Source organism: Misgurnus anguillicaudatus, chromosome 1 (assembly GCF_027580225.2).
Source record: "Misgurnus anguillicaudatus chromosome 1, ASM2758022v2, whole genome shotgun sequence".
In the NCBI taxonomy this organism is placed as follows: domain Eukaryota; kingdom Metazoa; phylum Chordata; class Actinopteri; order Cypriniformes; family Cobitidae; genus Misgurnus; species Misgurnus anguillicaudatus.
Genome location: NC_073337.2, coordinates 11,005,978 through 11,019,058, shown reverse-complemented (window position 1 = coordinate 11,019,058; position 13,081 = coordinate 11,005,978). Strand labels below are relative to the sequence as shown.

The following is a 13,081-nucleotide window of genomic DNA, read 5'->3' as shown; positions in this document are numbered from 1 at the left end:
GGCGCACAAGGAAAAGCTAATCTTGCATTTAGCAATGACACTGGTACAATGACGAGTCTCTCTGACCAATCAGTGATCTGCAGTGTTTATACATCACATTTTAGTATCATTATTGGAATTTCAACTGAGGTGGTACTAAACAAAGAAGAACCGGGTACTGTACACCGTGGAAACCCCCCAAACGTGAGCCGTACCGAACCATACTATGTAGTGAAAAGCATCCATTTTCTCATCAGTCTCACTTTTTACAACCAGCTCTTCTTCAGTTATAAAATCACAAACTCACATGCGGTGATTCAATAGAGATTCATTCATGTCAATGGAAAAAAACACAACACACCAGAAACACACACACACAGAGAAACAGAGAGATGTGTGTTGTGTCTCTAGCGATATTGATTCAGTTTTTAAGATCCCTGACTGTAATTTTCAGTTTCCACTGTGAAGATGCTTTCTGTTGACCAAACACATCTGACAGCATAATGATGTTCAAGTGTGTTTGTGTATAAACATTCAGATGACACACACAAACACGTGTATATCAATGATAGATCTGAGAATAAACACATATTGATTAGATGACGAATATGACAGCTGATTGGAGGAAAGGGGTGGTGATTTGGTACTCTCTTTCTCTCAGTCTGACAGGTAAACTCTTTATCTAGTTTCTTGACCTGTGACCTGTTGTGGTCTCACGGCTACGAAGGGTTGATGGGAGATAACAGTGCAGATTTATTCACATCAATCAAACTCTTGCTGTATGACAGAGGAACTTTGTATGAAGATGAACATCTCATAACATCTCACATTATATAAACAATTCAGCAGTAAAATATTATCAACTTCATCTCATTCCTGACCTGTAACACCAAAGAAGCCTCTCTAACATATAACCAAACTCAATGCTGATATTTACTGTCAATCACCACAAAACATCAAAGGCTTTATATAGTAAATCATGGTGGAGATGTTTGTGAGAAACAGACTTTCATCTGTGCTCCGGCTGTCAAACATCATTTACACTACCAGTCAAAAGTTTTGAAACACCTACTCGTTCTTTATTTATATATATATATATTTTTCACATTACGAAATAATAAACCATAGGCTAGTAAATGCTTTATTCTGATTGGTTGAGAAATGTTCCATGGGTATTCATTATTTATTTTTATTACACGGCTCTCTGGAATACTTGATTCTGATTGGTCAGTTGAGACACTTGCAGGTTCGTTCTTTTCAAATAATAACCGCTCCAAAGTAATAACGCATAGCCGATACTACTTGTAGCTACGATTTAAATCGCTCCGCGCCAATAAAGATTACTGCTTGGTAGGGGTGTAACGGTACGTGTATTCGAACCGGACCGTTTCGGTTCAGGGCTTTCGGCACGGTGCACGCGTGCACCGAAAGGCCGAATGCATTTTGTGTGCGCCTGTGCGGAACATAATACGTGCGTTTCCGCACGAACATATTAAGTGGCGGAAGTCTCCTCGTTCAGCGCAAGTCTTCTGTCAAACATATAACATAATTCGGCCCGCAGAAAGATTTTTATTTACTTAGTTATATATCCGTTTGATTATTGATGTAAACGTTTACTTGTCGTATCTAAAAGCGCATGTTAAACGCGTGTCAACGCGCTGCTTTGTTCTTTCAAAAGTGAGTGAGAGGTTGGGCGTCTTTCGTTGCAACGCATTAATGAGACGCGCTTACTGTGACAGCGAGAATAAGGAATGCGTGATCAGATTTTTCATCTGCACCTCACGTCAATCATATCATTGTCACAATGCGATCAGCTGGTCGGGACACGGAAGAGTTGTAACCCGGGCTTACTCAGCTGTTACTCAGCTGCGGAGGGGTTCGTTAGTAAAGTCACAGGCAGCTTACATTGACAACACAAGCAAAGAATAGGAGAAACGTGCAAAAGATCATGGCTATGCATGCAACTCACTAATCTCAAAATGAGTGTATAATAAGTATATCATCATGTTGCTTGCTATGCAGTTACACATAGAGCAGTAATATTATTTTTATACAGAGATGGTACATAGCCAATTCAATACTGTGAGGTAAACAATCCAAAATAAATCAAAACAGAACATTTTTGGGGGCAAAAATGTAGGCTAATTGTTCATAAATGTATTCAGGAATTGAATTTGTTAGTTCAAGGTTTTAGTAGAAAAAGTTTAAGAGAAGGTTAAGAAAAGAGTTACCTTCTGTTATAAAATAATGTAAAAAAGAACTTTGCAGTAGTATTTTATTTATTATTTTTTCATTTTATATATATTTTATATGTTATATTTAATAAAAAGTGTTTAAAAAAGTGTAAACAAATTGTAAAAAAAGTTTATAGTAATAAACAACCTGCAGTTTAATGTTTGCATTTTTCCCTTACTGTACCGAAAATGAACCGAACCGTGGCTTCAAAACCGGGGTTCGCACCGAACCGTGATTTTTGCGTACCGTTACACCCCTACTGCTTGGCGCCATCTTTTGACAAACATTGGACAACCACAATTAAGAATGGATAATTTTGACATTAATTTTAACATGTACGGAAAAAACAAAACATTTAAACAGTGGATAGAAGAACGAACAACGACAAGACACAGCTTACTGAGACTGAACTTGACAAAATAGAGCATGACAGCTACGAAGACAACACATAAAAAAATACAGAATGGGCATTAAAACTTCTCAAAGACTGGAGACAGACAAGTATGAAGCAGAGGATCTTAATAAGGTATTACGATCATTTTTTGCATCTGTGCAAAGTTTCGCGGAAGGATAAAATTTTTAATTTAAAACAAATATGCCTATAAAATGTTTCAAATTCATATTCATGTCCAGTTTTTTTTTCTTATGTGGCAAGTAGCTGTGTAATAAGCAGGATAATGTAGAGGCAGCCGGTAGTTATCGGGTAAATAAGCCCCTTCAGTGTGATACAAGACCCTCCGCTTCGCGTCGGGTCCTGATCACACTGTCGGAGCTTATTTCCCGATAACTACCGGCTGCCTCTACATTATCCCTTACTTGTAAAACGCACACCTAACTTGTCAAATGTCTTAATATAATCACCAGAGCAAGAGTATTATAGGAGGAATAATTGACTACGGACAATTGGTAAATAAGTAAGAAATAATCGTTGAATTATTTGAAAATAATATATACAGTCGTGCTCAAAATTATTTATACCCTTTGTAAATATGACCAAAGAAGGCTGTGAAAATAAATCTGCATTGTTAATACTTTTGATCTTTAATTTTAAAAAATCTACAAAAATCCAACCTTTCATTGGAGAATAATAATTTGAAAATGGGGGAAAATTTCATTATGAGAGAAATATTTTTCTCTACTACACTGCTCACAATTAATCATACCCTTTTATTCCATTCTTTTTGCATTCTTCTTTTCCCAAGAGAACAGCTCTGGGTCTTCACCTATAGTGCCTGATGAGTTTGGAGAGCACCTGACAAGAGTTTAGAGATCATTCCTTGATGCAGAATCTCTCCAGATCCTTCAGATTCCAGCTCCATGTTCATGCTTCTTCTCTTCAGTTCATCCCACTCATTTTCTTTAGGGTTCAGGTCAGGGGACTGGTATTGTCATGGCTAAAGCTTCATTTTGTGTTCAGTGACTCATTTTTGTGTTAGTTTTTTGATCATTGCCCTGAAAGAAGATCAAACCATGGCCCATTATATGATTTCTAACAGGGACAGTCAGGTTTTGATTTTTTTATCTGTTGGTATTTCATAGATTCCATGATGCCATGTATCTGATCAAGATGTCCAGGACCTCCAGCAGAAAATTAGGCCCACAACATTAAAGATACAGCAGTACATTTTACCCCTGTGTGCACCAAACTAATGTTGAGTTTTTGCTGCTAAAAAGCATTTTTGTTTTGCGTCATCTGACCATAAAACATTGGAAAAGTAACTGACCTACTTGAACTTCAACCGAGATGTGTTCTATGGTCAGATAAAAAATACTTTTTTGAAGCAAATACTCAACATTAGTTTGGTGCACACAGGGGTAAATGTACTGCTGTATCTTTATTGTTGTGGGCCTATTTTTCTGCTGGAGGTCCTGGACATCTTGATCAGATACATGACATGGATTCTATGAAATACCAACAGATAAAAAAACCATGTGCCATGGTTTGATCTTCTTTCAGGGCAATGATCCAAAACAAACATCAAAACTAACACAAAAATGAGTCACTGAGCACAAAACGAAGCTTCTGCCATGACAATCCCAGTCCCCTGACCTGAACCATAAAGAAAATGAGTGGGATGAACTGAAGAGAAGAAGCACCAACATGGAGCTGGAATCTGAAGGATCTGGAGAGATGCTGCATGAAGGAATGGTCTTTGATCTCTTGTCAGGTGTTCTCCAAACTCATCAGACATTATAGGTGAAGACTCGAATAAAGAAGTATCGAATAAAAGGGTATGATTAATTGTGAGCAGTGTGTATTAATGAAATTTTCCCCCATTTTAAAATTATTATTCTCCAATGAAAGGTTGGATTTTTGTAGATTTTTTTAAATTAAAGATCAAAAGTATTAAAGGTGCAGTGTGTAATTTTTAGAAGGATCTCTTGACAGAAATGCAAAATAATATACAAAACTAAATTAACAGGGGTGTATAAAGACCTTTTTATAATGAACCGTTATGTTTTTATTACATTAGAATGAGACGTTTTTATCTACATACACAGAGGGTCCCCTTACATGGAGGTCGCCATTTTGTGCCTCCATGTTTCTACAGAAACCTTTAACAGACAAACTTTTTTTAATAAGTTGTCACATGTTTTACCGGTGGCGGCTACTGTAGCTTCTCTATGCGTTTCAAAAGCGAGGGGTGAGCAGTGGATTGAGCCGTTGGTTGCAATTTGCAACCTCACCACTAGATGCTTCTAAAATTTACACACTGCACCTTTAACGATGCAGATTTATTTTCACAGCCTTTTTGGTCATATTTACAAAGGGTATGAATATTTTGAGCTCGAATGTACCTTCGGTGTAATTCTGCTTCGCGTCGTGCCGCATTACTACCCTGGGTGTGCATTATTTTTGAATAATTCAACGTCTTCTTCTTACTTATTTACCAAAACAGAAACAAGCAGATCAGTGCCCGGTGCATGAAACTCCTTAAGTGAGGGTTTCCCTGAGGAAGAAAAAATCCCTAAGGTAAGGATTTCTTTAAGTGTGTTGCAACAAAGGTCTTAACTGTCACCCTTACCTAAGTATTTCACGGTAGTCTCTGCCAAACACTGCAATGGAGTAGCGGTTATAGTTACAAAATCTCACAGCGTAAACAAATCAACAATAAAACATTCATGAAACAATGAGAATGAGATTCATTACTTCAGTCTAAACAATAAGATCAGAACACAAATGGAAGAATGTTATGAAAAATGTTAATAACATTAAATTAAATCCATAATATGATGTTTATTACAGTTAACACATTTGGTCTGTTTGAATACACTCTCAAAAATGCAGGGTTGTTTTTAACCCATGCTGAATAAATATTAGACAGAGCAAAGTAGGTTAATAAATGGGTTGTAATAATCCAGTAGCCTATTATACAGTAGATAATATATGTGTGTTTGTGTTTTTATCTGATGTGTGTTAATGTCACGTGATTGTCAAGTAACCTAACCTGTAAAATTTAACCTCTGCATTTAACTCAGTAAGCAGTGAACACAAACACACACAAACACACACACACCTAAGGCAGTGGATAGCTATTACTGCAGCGCCCGGGGAGCAATTCAAAATAAGATGCCTTGCTCAAGGGCACCACAGTCACCAGCCATCGGAATCGAACTGGCAACTTTTGGTTTACAAGCCCGACTTTATAACCATCGGGCCATGACTGACCCCAGTGAGATGTGAGACGTTCACAAGCTGTGACCACTAGAACCACAGAATCAATTCATCTTCTTGCCACCCTGATCACACAGACTCTCTCTCTCTCTCTCTCTCTGACTGACTCATATGTGCCATGCATGCTAATAGCTAATGGATTTCTTCTTTGTTCTTGAAGGCTATGGTTATATATTTAAACCATGAAAGGTGCAATTTGCTGCTAGAGAAAATAGTTGTGCCCATTTTCAAGCGTTTGACATGAAGGTTTAAGTCGTTTGTTCCCATTTTAAAGTGTTTTACAGACTCTGTCCCAGAAAACATTTCACCAGTGGTGAAATCTCACAGGATGATCTGTGTCTGACAGTAATATAAAGCTTTCTCAGAAGAGTCCAGGCCTGTGTATGACACACACATCAATGATATATCGTTTCTTATTACACGAATGCTTGGTGCTGATTGGTCAGTTGCAACATTTGCAGGTTTGTTATAAACAGATAACAACCGCTCAAAACGAATAACTAATAACACACAGTAACCCAAACATTTGTTCAATTTTCATTTAAAAATCCATACACAAAAACTCATATTAAGTGTTTTTTCCTCGCGGAAGGTCTGCATTTGTTAAAAATAGCTGATAACATTTTTCAAATCAATATTTAATATTCCTTACCTTACTTATAAAGAAATAAGCTGTCTAATAAGCTGGATAATATACATGCAGCCGGTTATTATCGCAAAATGAGTCCTGATCACTCGGTCGGGGGATATTTCTGTGATAACAACCTGCTGCATACATTATCCCTCACATGCGTGACTGGTTGCTTTTAAGCATTTATTTCTATCTAAACTGACTTGGATTGCATTTGTGACGCACATTATATCAGTCCACACATTCCTTGAGAATCAAACACATGACCCTGGCACTCCAATGCTACACTTTAAAGCTCACATAGCACACGCTATTTCTGCATTTCTGATGTTAATCTGGAGTATCTATAGAGTAGTATTACATCCTTTATATCTCAGAAGAGTCTTTAGTTTAATCAGATTTATAAAAGAATGATTAGCTTTACCGAATATTTCCAATAACAACGTACGGAGTTACTACCGCGGGAGGAGTGAGTACGAGTCATGCAACACTATACAACACTGTTTAACTTATGATTCATTACATGTTCGTGTCATTTATATAATATGCACGTGCCTATTTCCAACATAAGACAGATTTACTTACTTACCGCATGCAAATCGTGACCCGGTTGGGACTTTTCAATGAAATCCAGCGCATCAAACACACACGCAAAACTCAGCTGCTACCCCGGATAATAAACTATATCCATTGTTACCATAAGGCTGTCTTTCTTCTCCTTACATCCAAAAACACACTTCTTCTTTCGTGCCATTGTTGAGTTTTGAAATTAAACAAAGCTGTCGCGTGATGTGTTGTTTGTAAGTTCTAGCATCTCCCGCTGATTGACGGGTGGGCGTGGTTTTCCGGGAGAAGTGCCCATAAAAAGAAGTGATACGTATAGTGACCCCTGAAACGTCAGCTAGACCCGTAATTGAAAAAAACTTTCCGAAACTTGTACGAACCCTGGCGAAGTGCATTCGGGACAGAAATACTCTGTAACACGCCCAACTGCTTTTTTGACACTTTGCCTACGTTTAGCATGAGTAAACAACTCTATAACTGTGTTAAGTAGTCAAAATGCATGAAATACCATTAAACCACCCCTTTAACAGTGAAGTTACATAAACACACAGTCACAGTAATATGTGAAAGGATTTCAGATTAAAAATCCTCACAAATTTACACTGAACAAATACTCAGAGTTACTGTATCTGATAAATATATAGAGTTGGGTTATAGTTTGACCAACTTGCAGAGAACATCCACAATCCCAAAACAACTGCACAACTGACAGAAATGCATTAACAGCCACACACACACTGCAGGAGTGAGTTTAGCGTTAAACATGTAATTCATTCAAACTCATCCAATCATGTATCAGTCATCAGTAATAAAAGATGAGGAGACAGAAGTGAAGAGATTCAATGGTCACTCAATGTCATCACCAGTGAATCTGTGTGTGTAGATGATTGACTGAGTCACAACATCACTGCCATGCATTTATAAACCTCCTATATGCATCTGTGTGTGTGTGTGTGTGTGTGTGTGTGTGTGTGTGTGTGTGTGTGTGTGTGGCTGATTAATTCTTAATGAGACCACTCACTCTCACACAGCAAGTAATGACACAGAAAAGCACACCAGAAGAAACTTAACACACAACAATACATTACACACAATAATACAGCTCTAACACACACTACACAAATAACAAACAATACAATATCTGCAAGCTGATAGAAAATTAGTCCCATGTGTCTACCTTAAACAGAGAGAGAATACATCCAAAACACACAGCTGCATAATATAATACTATACACACATTATGACACACCTGTGCTGTAAAAAAATATCTGTGTATTTTACTAACATATTATTTCATTGTATTTTGTATCCATAGTGAAATATTACTACGATTTCTTTATAATAAATTTGTTTTCAAAAGACTTGGTATATACACTCACCTAAAGGATTATTAGGAACGCCATAGTAATACTGTGTTTGACCCCCTTTCGCCTTCAGAACTGCCTTAATTCTACGTGGCATTGATTCAACAAGGTGCTGAAAGCATTCTTTAGAAGTGTTGGCCCATATTGATAGGATAGCATCTTGCAGTTGATAGAGATTTGTGGGATGCACATCCAGGGCACTAGGCTCCCGTTACACCACATCCCAAAGATGCTCTATTGGGTAGAGATCTGGTGACTGTGGGGGTCATTTTAGTACACTGAACTCATTGTCATGTTCAAGAAACCAATTTGAAATGATTTGAGCTTTGTGACATGGTGCATTATCCTGCTGGAAGTAGCCATCAGATGTGGGGAACATGGTGGTCATAAAGGGATGGACATGGTCAGAAACATTGGTAGGCTATGGCATTTAAACAAAGCTCAATTGGCACTAAGGGGCCTAAAGTGTGCCAAGAAAACATCCCCCACACCATTACACCACCACCAGCAGCCTGCACAGTGGTAGCAAGACATGATGGATCCATGTTCTCATTCTGTTTACACCAAAATCTGACTCTACCGTCTGAATGTATCAACAGAAATCGAGTCTCATCAGACCAGGCAACATTTTTCCTGTCTTCAACTGTCCAATTTTGGTGAGCTTGTGCAAATTGTAGCCTCTTTTACCTATTTGTTGTGGAGATGAGTGGTACCCAGTGAGGTCTTCTGCTGTTGTAGCCCATCCGCCTTAAGGTTGTGCGTGTGTTTTGGCTTCAAAAATGCTTTGCTGCATACCTCAGTTGTAACGAGTGGTTATTTCCGTCAAAGTTGCTCTTCTATCAGCTTGAATCAGTTGGCCCATTCTTTGTAGACCCTAGAAATGGTTGTGCGTGAAAATCCCAGTAACTGAGCAAATTGTGAAATACTCAGACCGGCCAGTCTGGCACCAACAACCATGCCAACGCTCAAAATTGCTTAAATAACCTTTCTTTCCCATTCTGACATTCAGTTTGGAGTTCAGGAGATTGTCTTGACCAGGACCACACCCCTACATCCATTGAAGCAACTGCCATGTAATTGGTTGATTAGATAATTGCATTAATGAGAAATTGAACAGGTGTTCCTAATAATCCTTTAGGTGAGTGTACTTGCCTTGAATAAAAGCTGATAAATAATAAAGAACTGACACTGATAATCTGAAAGTCACAATGCAAACAAATCATATAAAGCCAAACCTCTGACCAGCAGCAAACATTTCAGTCAGAGACAATATAACCATGAGCTCTGATTGTTTTAGGTACAGATATATGAGCTAGAGCAGAAATGAGCTTCTGTCATGAGCTGTAGAGACGTGAGCTGTGTGTTTGCTCTGAAAGAGATGTTAGATGATCAGGAGTGTCTGGTTTCTTCTCAAACACCTGCCTTACAAACACACATCACCAGCCAACAGGTATCAATATCAGACATTCAGAAGCTCGGACATCACGACTTGTGATAAAGCCTCGAGGTTGAACAACAGTCTTCTGTGAAGCATTCATAAGTTGTTATAAAACAACAACAACACCTGTAGTAAACCTGATATCTGCTGTTATGTGTGAGGTAGAGACTGAAATGTCAGAATGCTGTTGTGTGAACTGAATTGTAGCTATAGTCCTTCGTTCACACAGTGTCCAAGTGTTCAGAATAACATGAGGGAAATTCGACAAATGCATTAATATTGCATGAATGATTTCATTACAGATCTGGGCTGGTAACTAAAATGTTTGTTTAAAACCGCACAGTGTGATTATGAACTAGCGTCAAGTAACTTCACAATATTTCAGTATTATAATGAGTGATTTTGTGTTAATGTCCGGCTGCTGTCCATGGTACTGAATGATGTGAGGTGAACATTAAAGACACAACCACACATATAGAGTGAACAGATGAACAATGATATACACACACACAGACAGTGGTCTCCCATTCGCTGTATGCAGCAGCGGTCGGGCAGCGGGTGGTAGAATCACATCTGTGTTGCTGTAGAGGCTCATGGCCGTGCGGATGCAGAGAGACTTTAAAACAGAGTCATGCAGACAGACTGAATGTTCAGAGAGTCAGATGAGATTCGCCTGTGGCTCAGTGAGTCGCATTCAGTCCTTTTTAAAGCACAACATCAATCCAGTCATTTCAAGCTCAATCTCTCATAAACAGCATTCATATGCTTGTGTTTGAGTCATGAGAGAAAACGAAAAATGCTTATTAAATGTAAAGGTAAAGATGTCAAGCTGGCCCACAAAATGACTTCACTAACAAAAAGAGAGCAATAGCATCATCATACCATATATATTTACTTTTTTGTATGTGCATTAGAAACCTAACACAATGTTTTTTTTTATTATTAGTGATGTTGATATCTAGACTGCAGGAAGACCAATAGCTGATATATATTCACAGTGATGCAATTTAGTGACAGCAGAAACTGATGCAAGAAACATTTAATTCACACAATATATCCACAACAACCGAATTTGTTGGATGTGGTTGTGATCAGATTTCAGATCTGACTCTCATTCAGCAAGAGAACACAGAGAGCAGCCAACAATCTCAGGATCTCTGCCTATCATCATCACTGATCATAATAATCATGCCGCGTACTTTACATTTACATCAAACCCACACAGTCATATTCTCAGATGATTAAAGTTAATGATGGTTCATTTGAAGATTTGAAAGACGCACTGTAATATCAGGCCTGATGTCTGATACTGCATTAATACTGTAACACATCAGAGATGATGCAGATTCAACGCAAACACGCAAATGCACGCAATCAATGAATCGATCACATCATCAATACGCGATCAATAAACTCACCGAATCTCAGCACGTGCGGCATCCCGCTCGAACCCGCGACAAACATCAGCAGCGTCAGTCTGATCACGAGCCCCGGTAACCACACCATCATCATCACAACCATCATCATCATCATCATCACCACATCCAGCTTCACGGACACGCGGGACGCGTCACGGCATGATCGTCAGTGGTCCGTGTGTGTGTGCGCGTGGAAATGAGGAGGAAATCCACGCATGAGTGCAGAGGAAGATCTCATGAGTGCACGCGATACTGCCGCACCGGTCACGGAGACTGTGCGTGTGTGCGCGAGCGAGCGCGCGCGTGCACGACGGTGAGGGGGGGTCCGTGTTTCCATCAAACCGTTCATTCAGATTCAAGAGGGCGTCACGTATCTGATCAAACGCGCCCGATTAACACGTCAGACTGATCTAAAATAAAAAATAACCAACCGATGAGTATGAAGTGCGCTGTCATCTGACATTGGCCATGGGGTCTTTGTATATTTTTGCACTTTTACCATGATATGTACCCTACTGGTGGTCATAGAGTACCATGACTTTTTACCATAGTCGTGTTTTTGTGTCTCTGCATGTCTGTAATTCATCACGAGGATGGTTGCTGGTATTGGTGTGATGTCATACAGAGAGTGTTTCAGCGCTTTACGAGTTAATGCTAAAATGATCAGCGTCTATCTGGACTGACACACACAAACCTTGACATAGACTCACACACACTGACACACACATGCTGCTGTAAACAGAGAAATTGACTGTTAGAGACACACACCATCTGTGGTATTAGCATAATTATGGAAATAGGCAGAGAGGCTGTTATGAACAAAAACTAAACTCAGCTCACACGCACGCACGCACGCAGATTGATCTTGTAAGCATCTGATTGAGAACTCTGAATCTATAGGAATCTGATGAGACACTTCTAAGACCACTAGGTTCCTAAGGTTTAGTTTTCTCCAAGTTTAAAGCATCCAAAAAATTTAGTATAGTGCTTGCAACACCAAGTTCATTAATTTAATTTCAGTACAAGAACTGATCTAACATCAGTAATTCAGATAAAATCATTTGGATGCTGTGTGAATATAAACGTTATTGTGATATTTTCTAACAGGATGTCAGTCAATCTCAGGGATCTTTTTATTCTTCTTTATTTCTCATAATTTTGTCAATTTTTCTTTTATTTCACTCCTGATTCTCTTTGACTCATAGACAGTGATGTGGATACCATGGTAACCGGACATTAATGTGGTGAAAGATAATGACATTCAACACTTCTCATCACTGTCTGTCCTCCAATGAAAGTCTCATTATTGTCCTACAGATGAATGTAAGGGGAACAATCCTGCACACACTGCTCTCATTTGTTGGCTGAACCCTAATGAGTCGTCTCAGTAGGCATCTACTGTAGGGATTTGAACAGAGCTGATGACACCTGAACACACATGCAGTCAGATGTCAGATGTGATTGCACTCTCAATGATTGATTGAGTCTGTATCACACAGCTGTGTCTTAGTCATAAGGCTTAAAAAAGAAAACTGCAGAAACACAACATCAAACAAACAGATGACAGATCTATCTTACTTTAATCAAATTAAATTGCAGCTCAGTGTTTTCTCCTCTTTCAAGACGGATGTCACAATGTCTCAAACGTTTCTCATTAAAGGGGCAGTGAATGAAAAAATCTATTTTAACTTGATATTTTGTTATATAAGAGGTCATCATACTTAAATAAACATCCTCCAAGCTTCAGAAGTAAAAACGTCCTCGTTACTGAAATAA

General features: G+C 38.7%; 1 protein-coding gene across 3 annotated transcripts in view; it reads right to left on the bottom strand.

Moving 5' to 3' along the window:
• Positions 1 to 11,596, bottom strand: part of LOC129432334 (glutamate receptor ionotropic, kainate 2) — a 41,796-nt gene extending 30,200 nt beyond the window's left edge. For 2 of the 3 annotated variants that reach the window (XR_008640059.2, XR_008640060.2), the window contains exon 1: positions 11,306 to 11,596. Coding sequence is in view for 1 of the 3 variants with exons in the window: in XM_055190680.2 (XP_055046655.2) it covers positions 11,306 to 11,423 (118 nt within the window). In the remaining 2 variants the exon portion in view is untranslated. The remainder of the gene's footprint in view (positions 1 to 11,305) is intronic. The other variant, XM_055190680.2, reaches the window with a different exon arrangement.
• Positions 11,597 to 13,081: the final 1,485 nt, after the last annotated feature.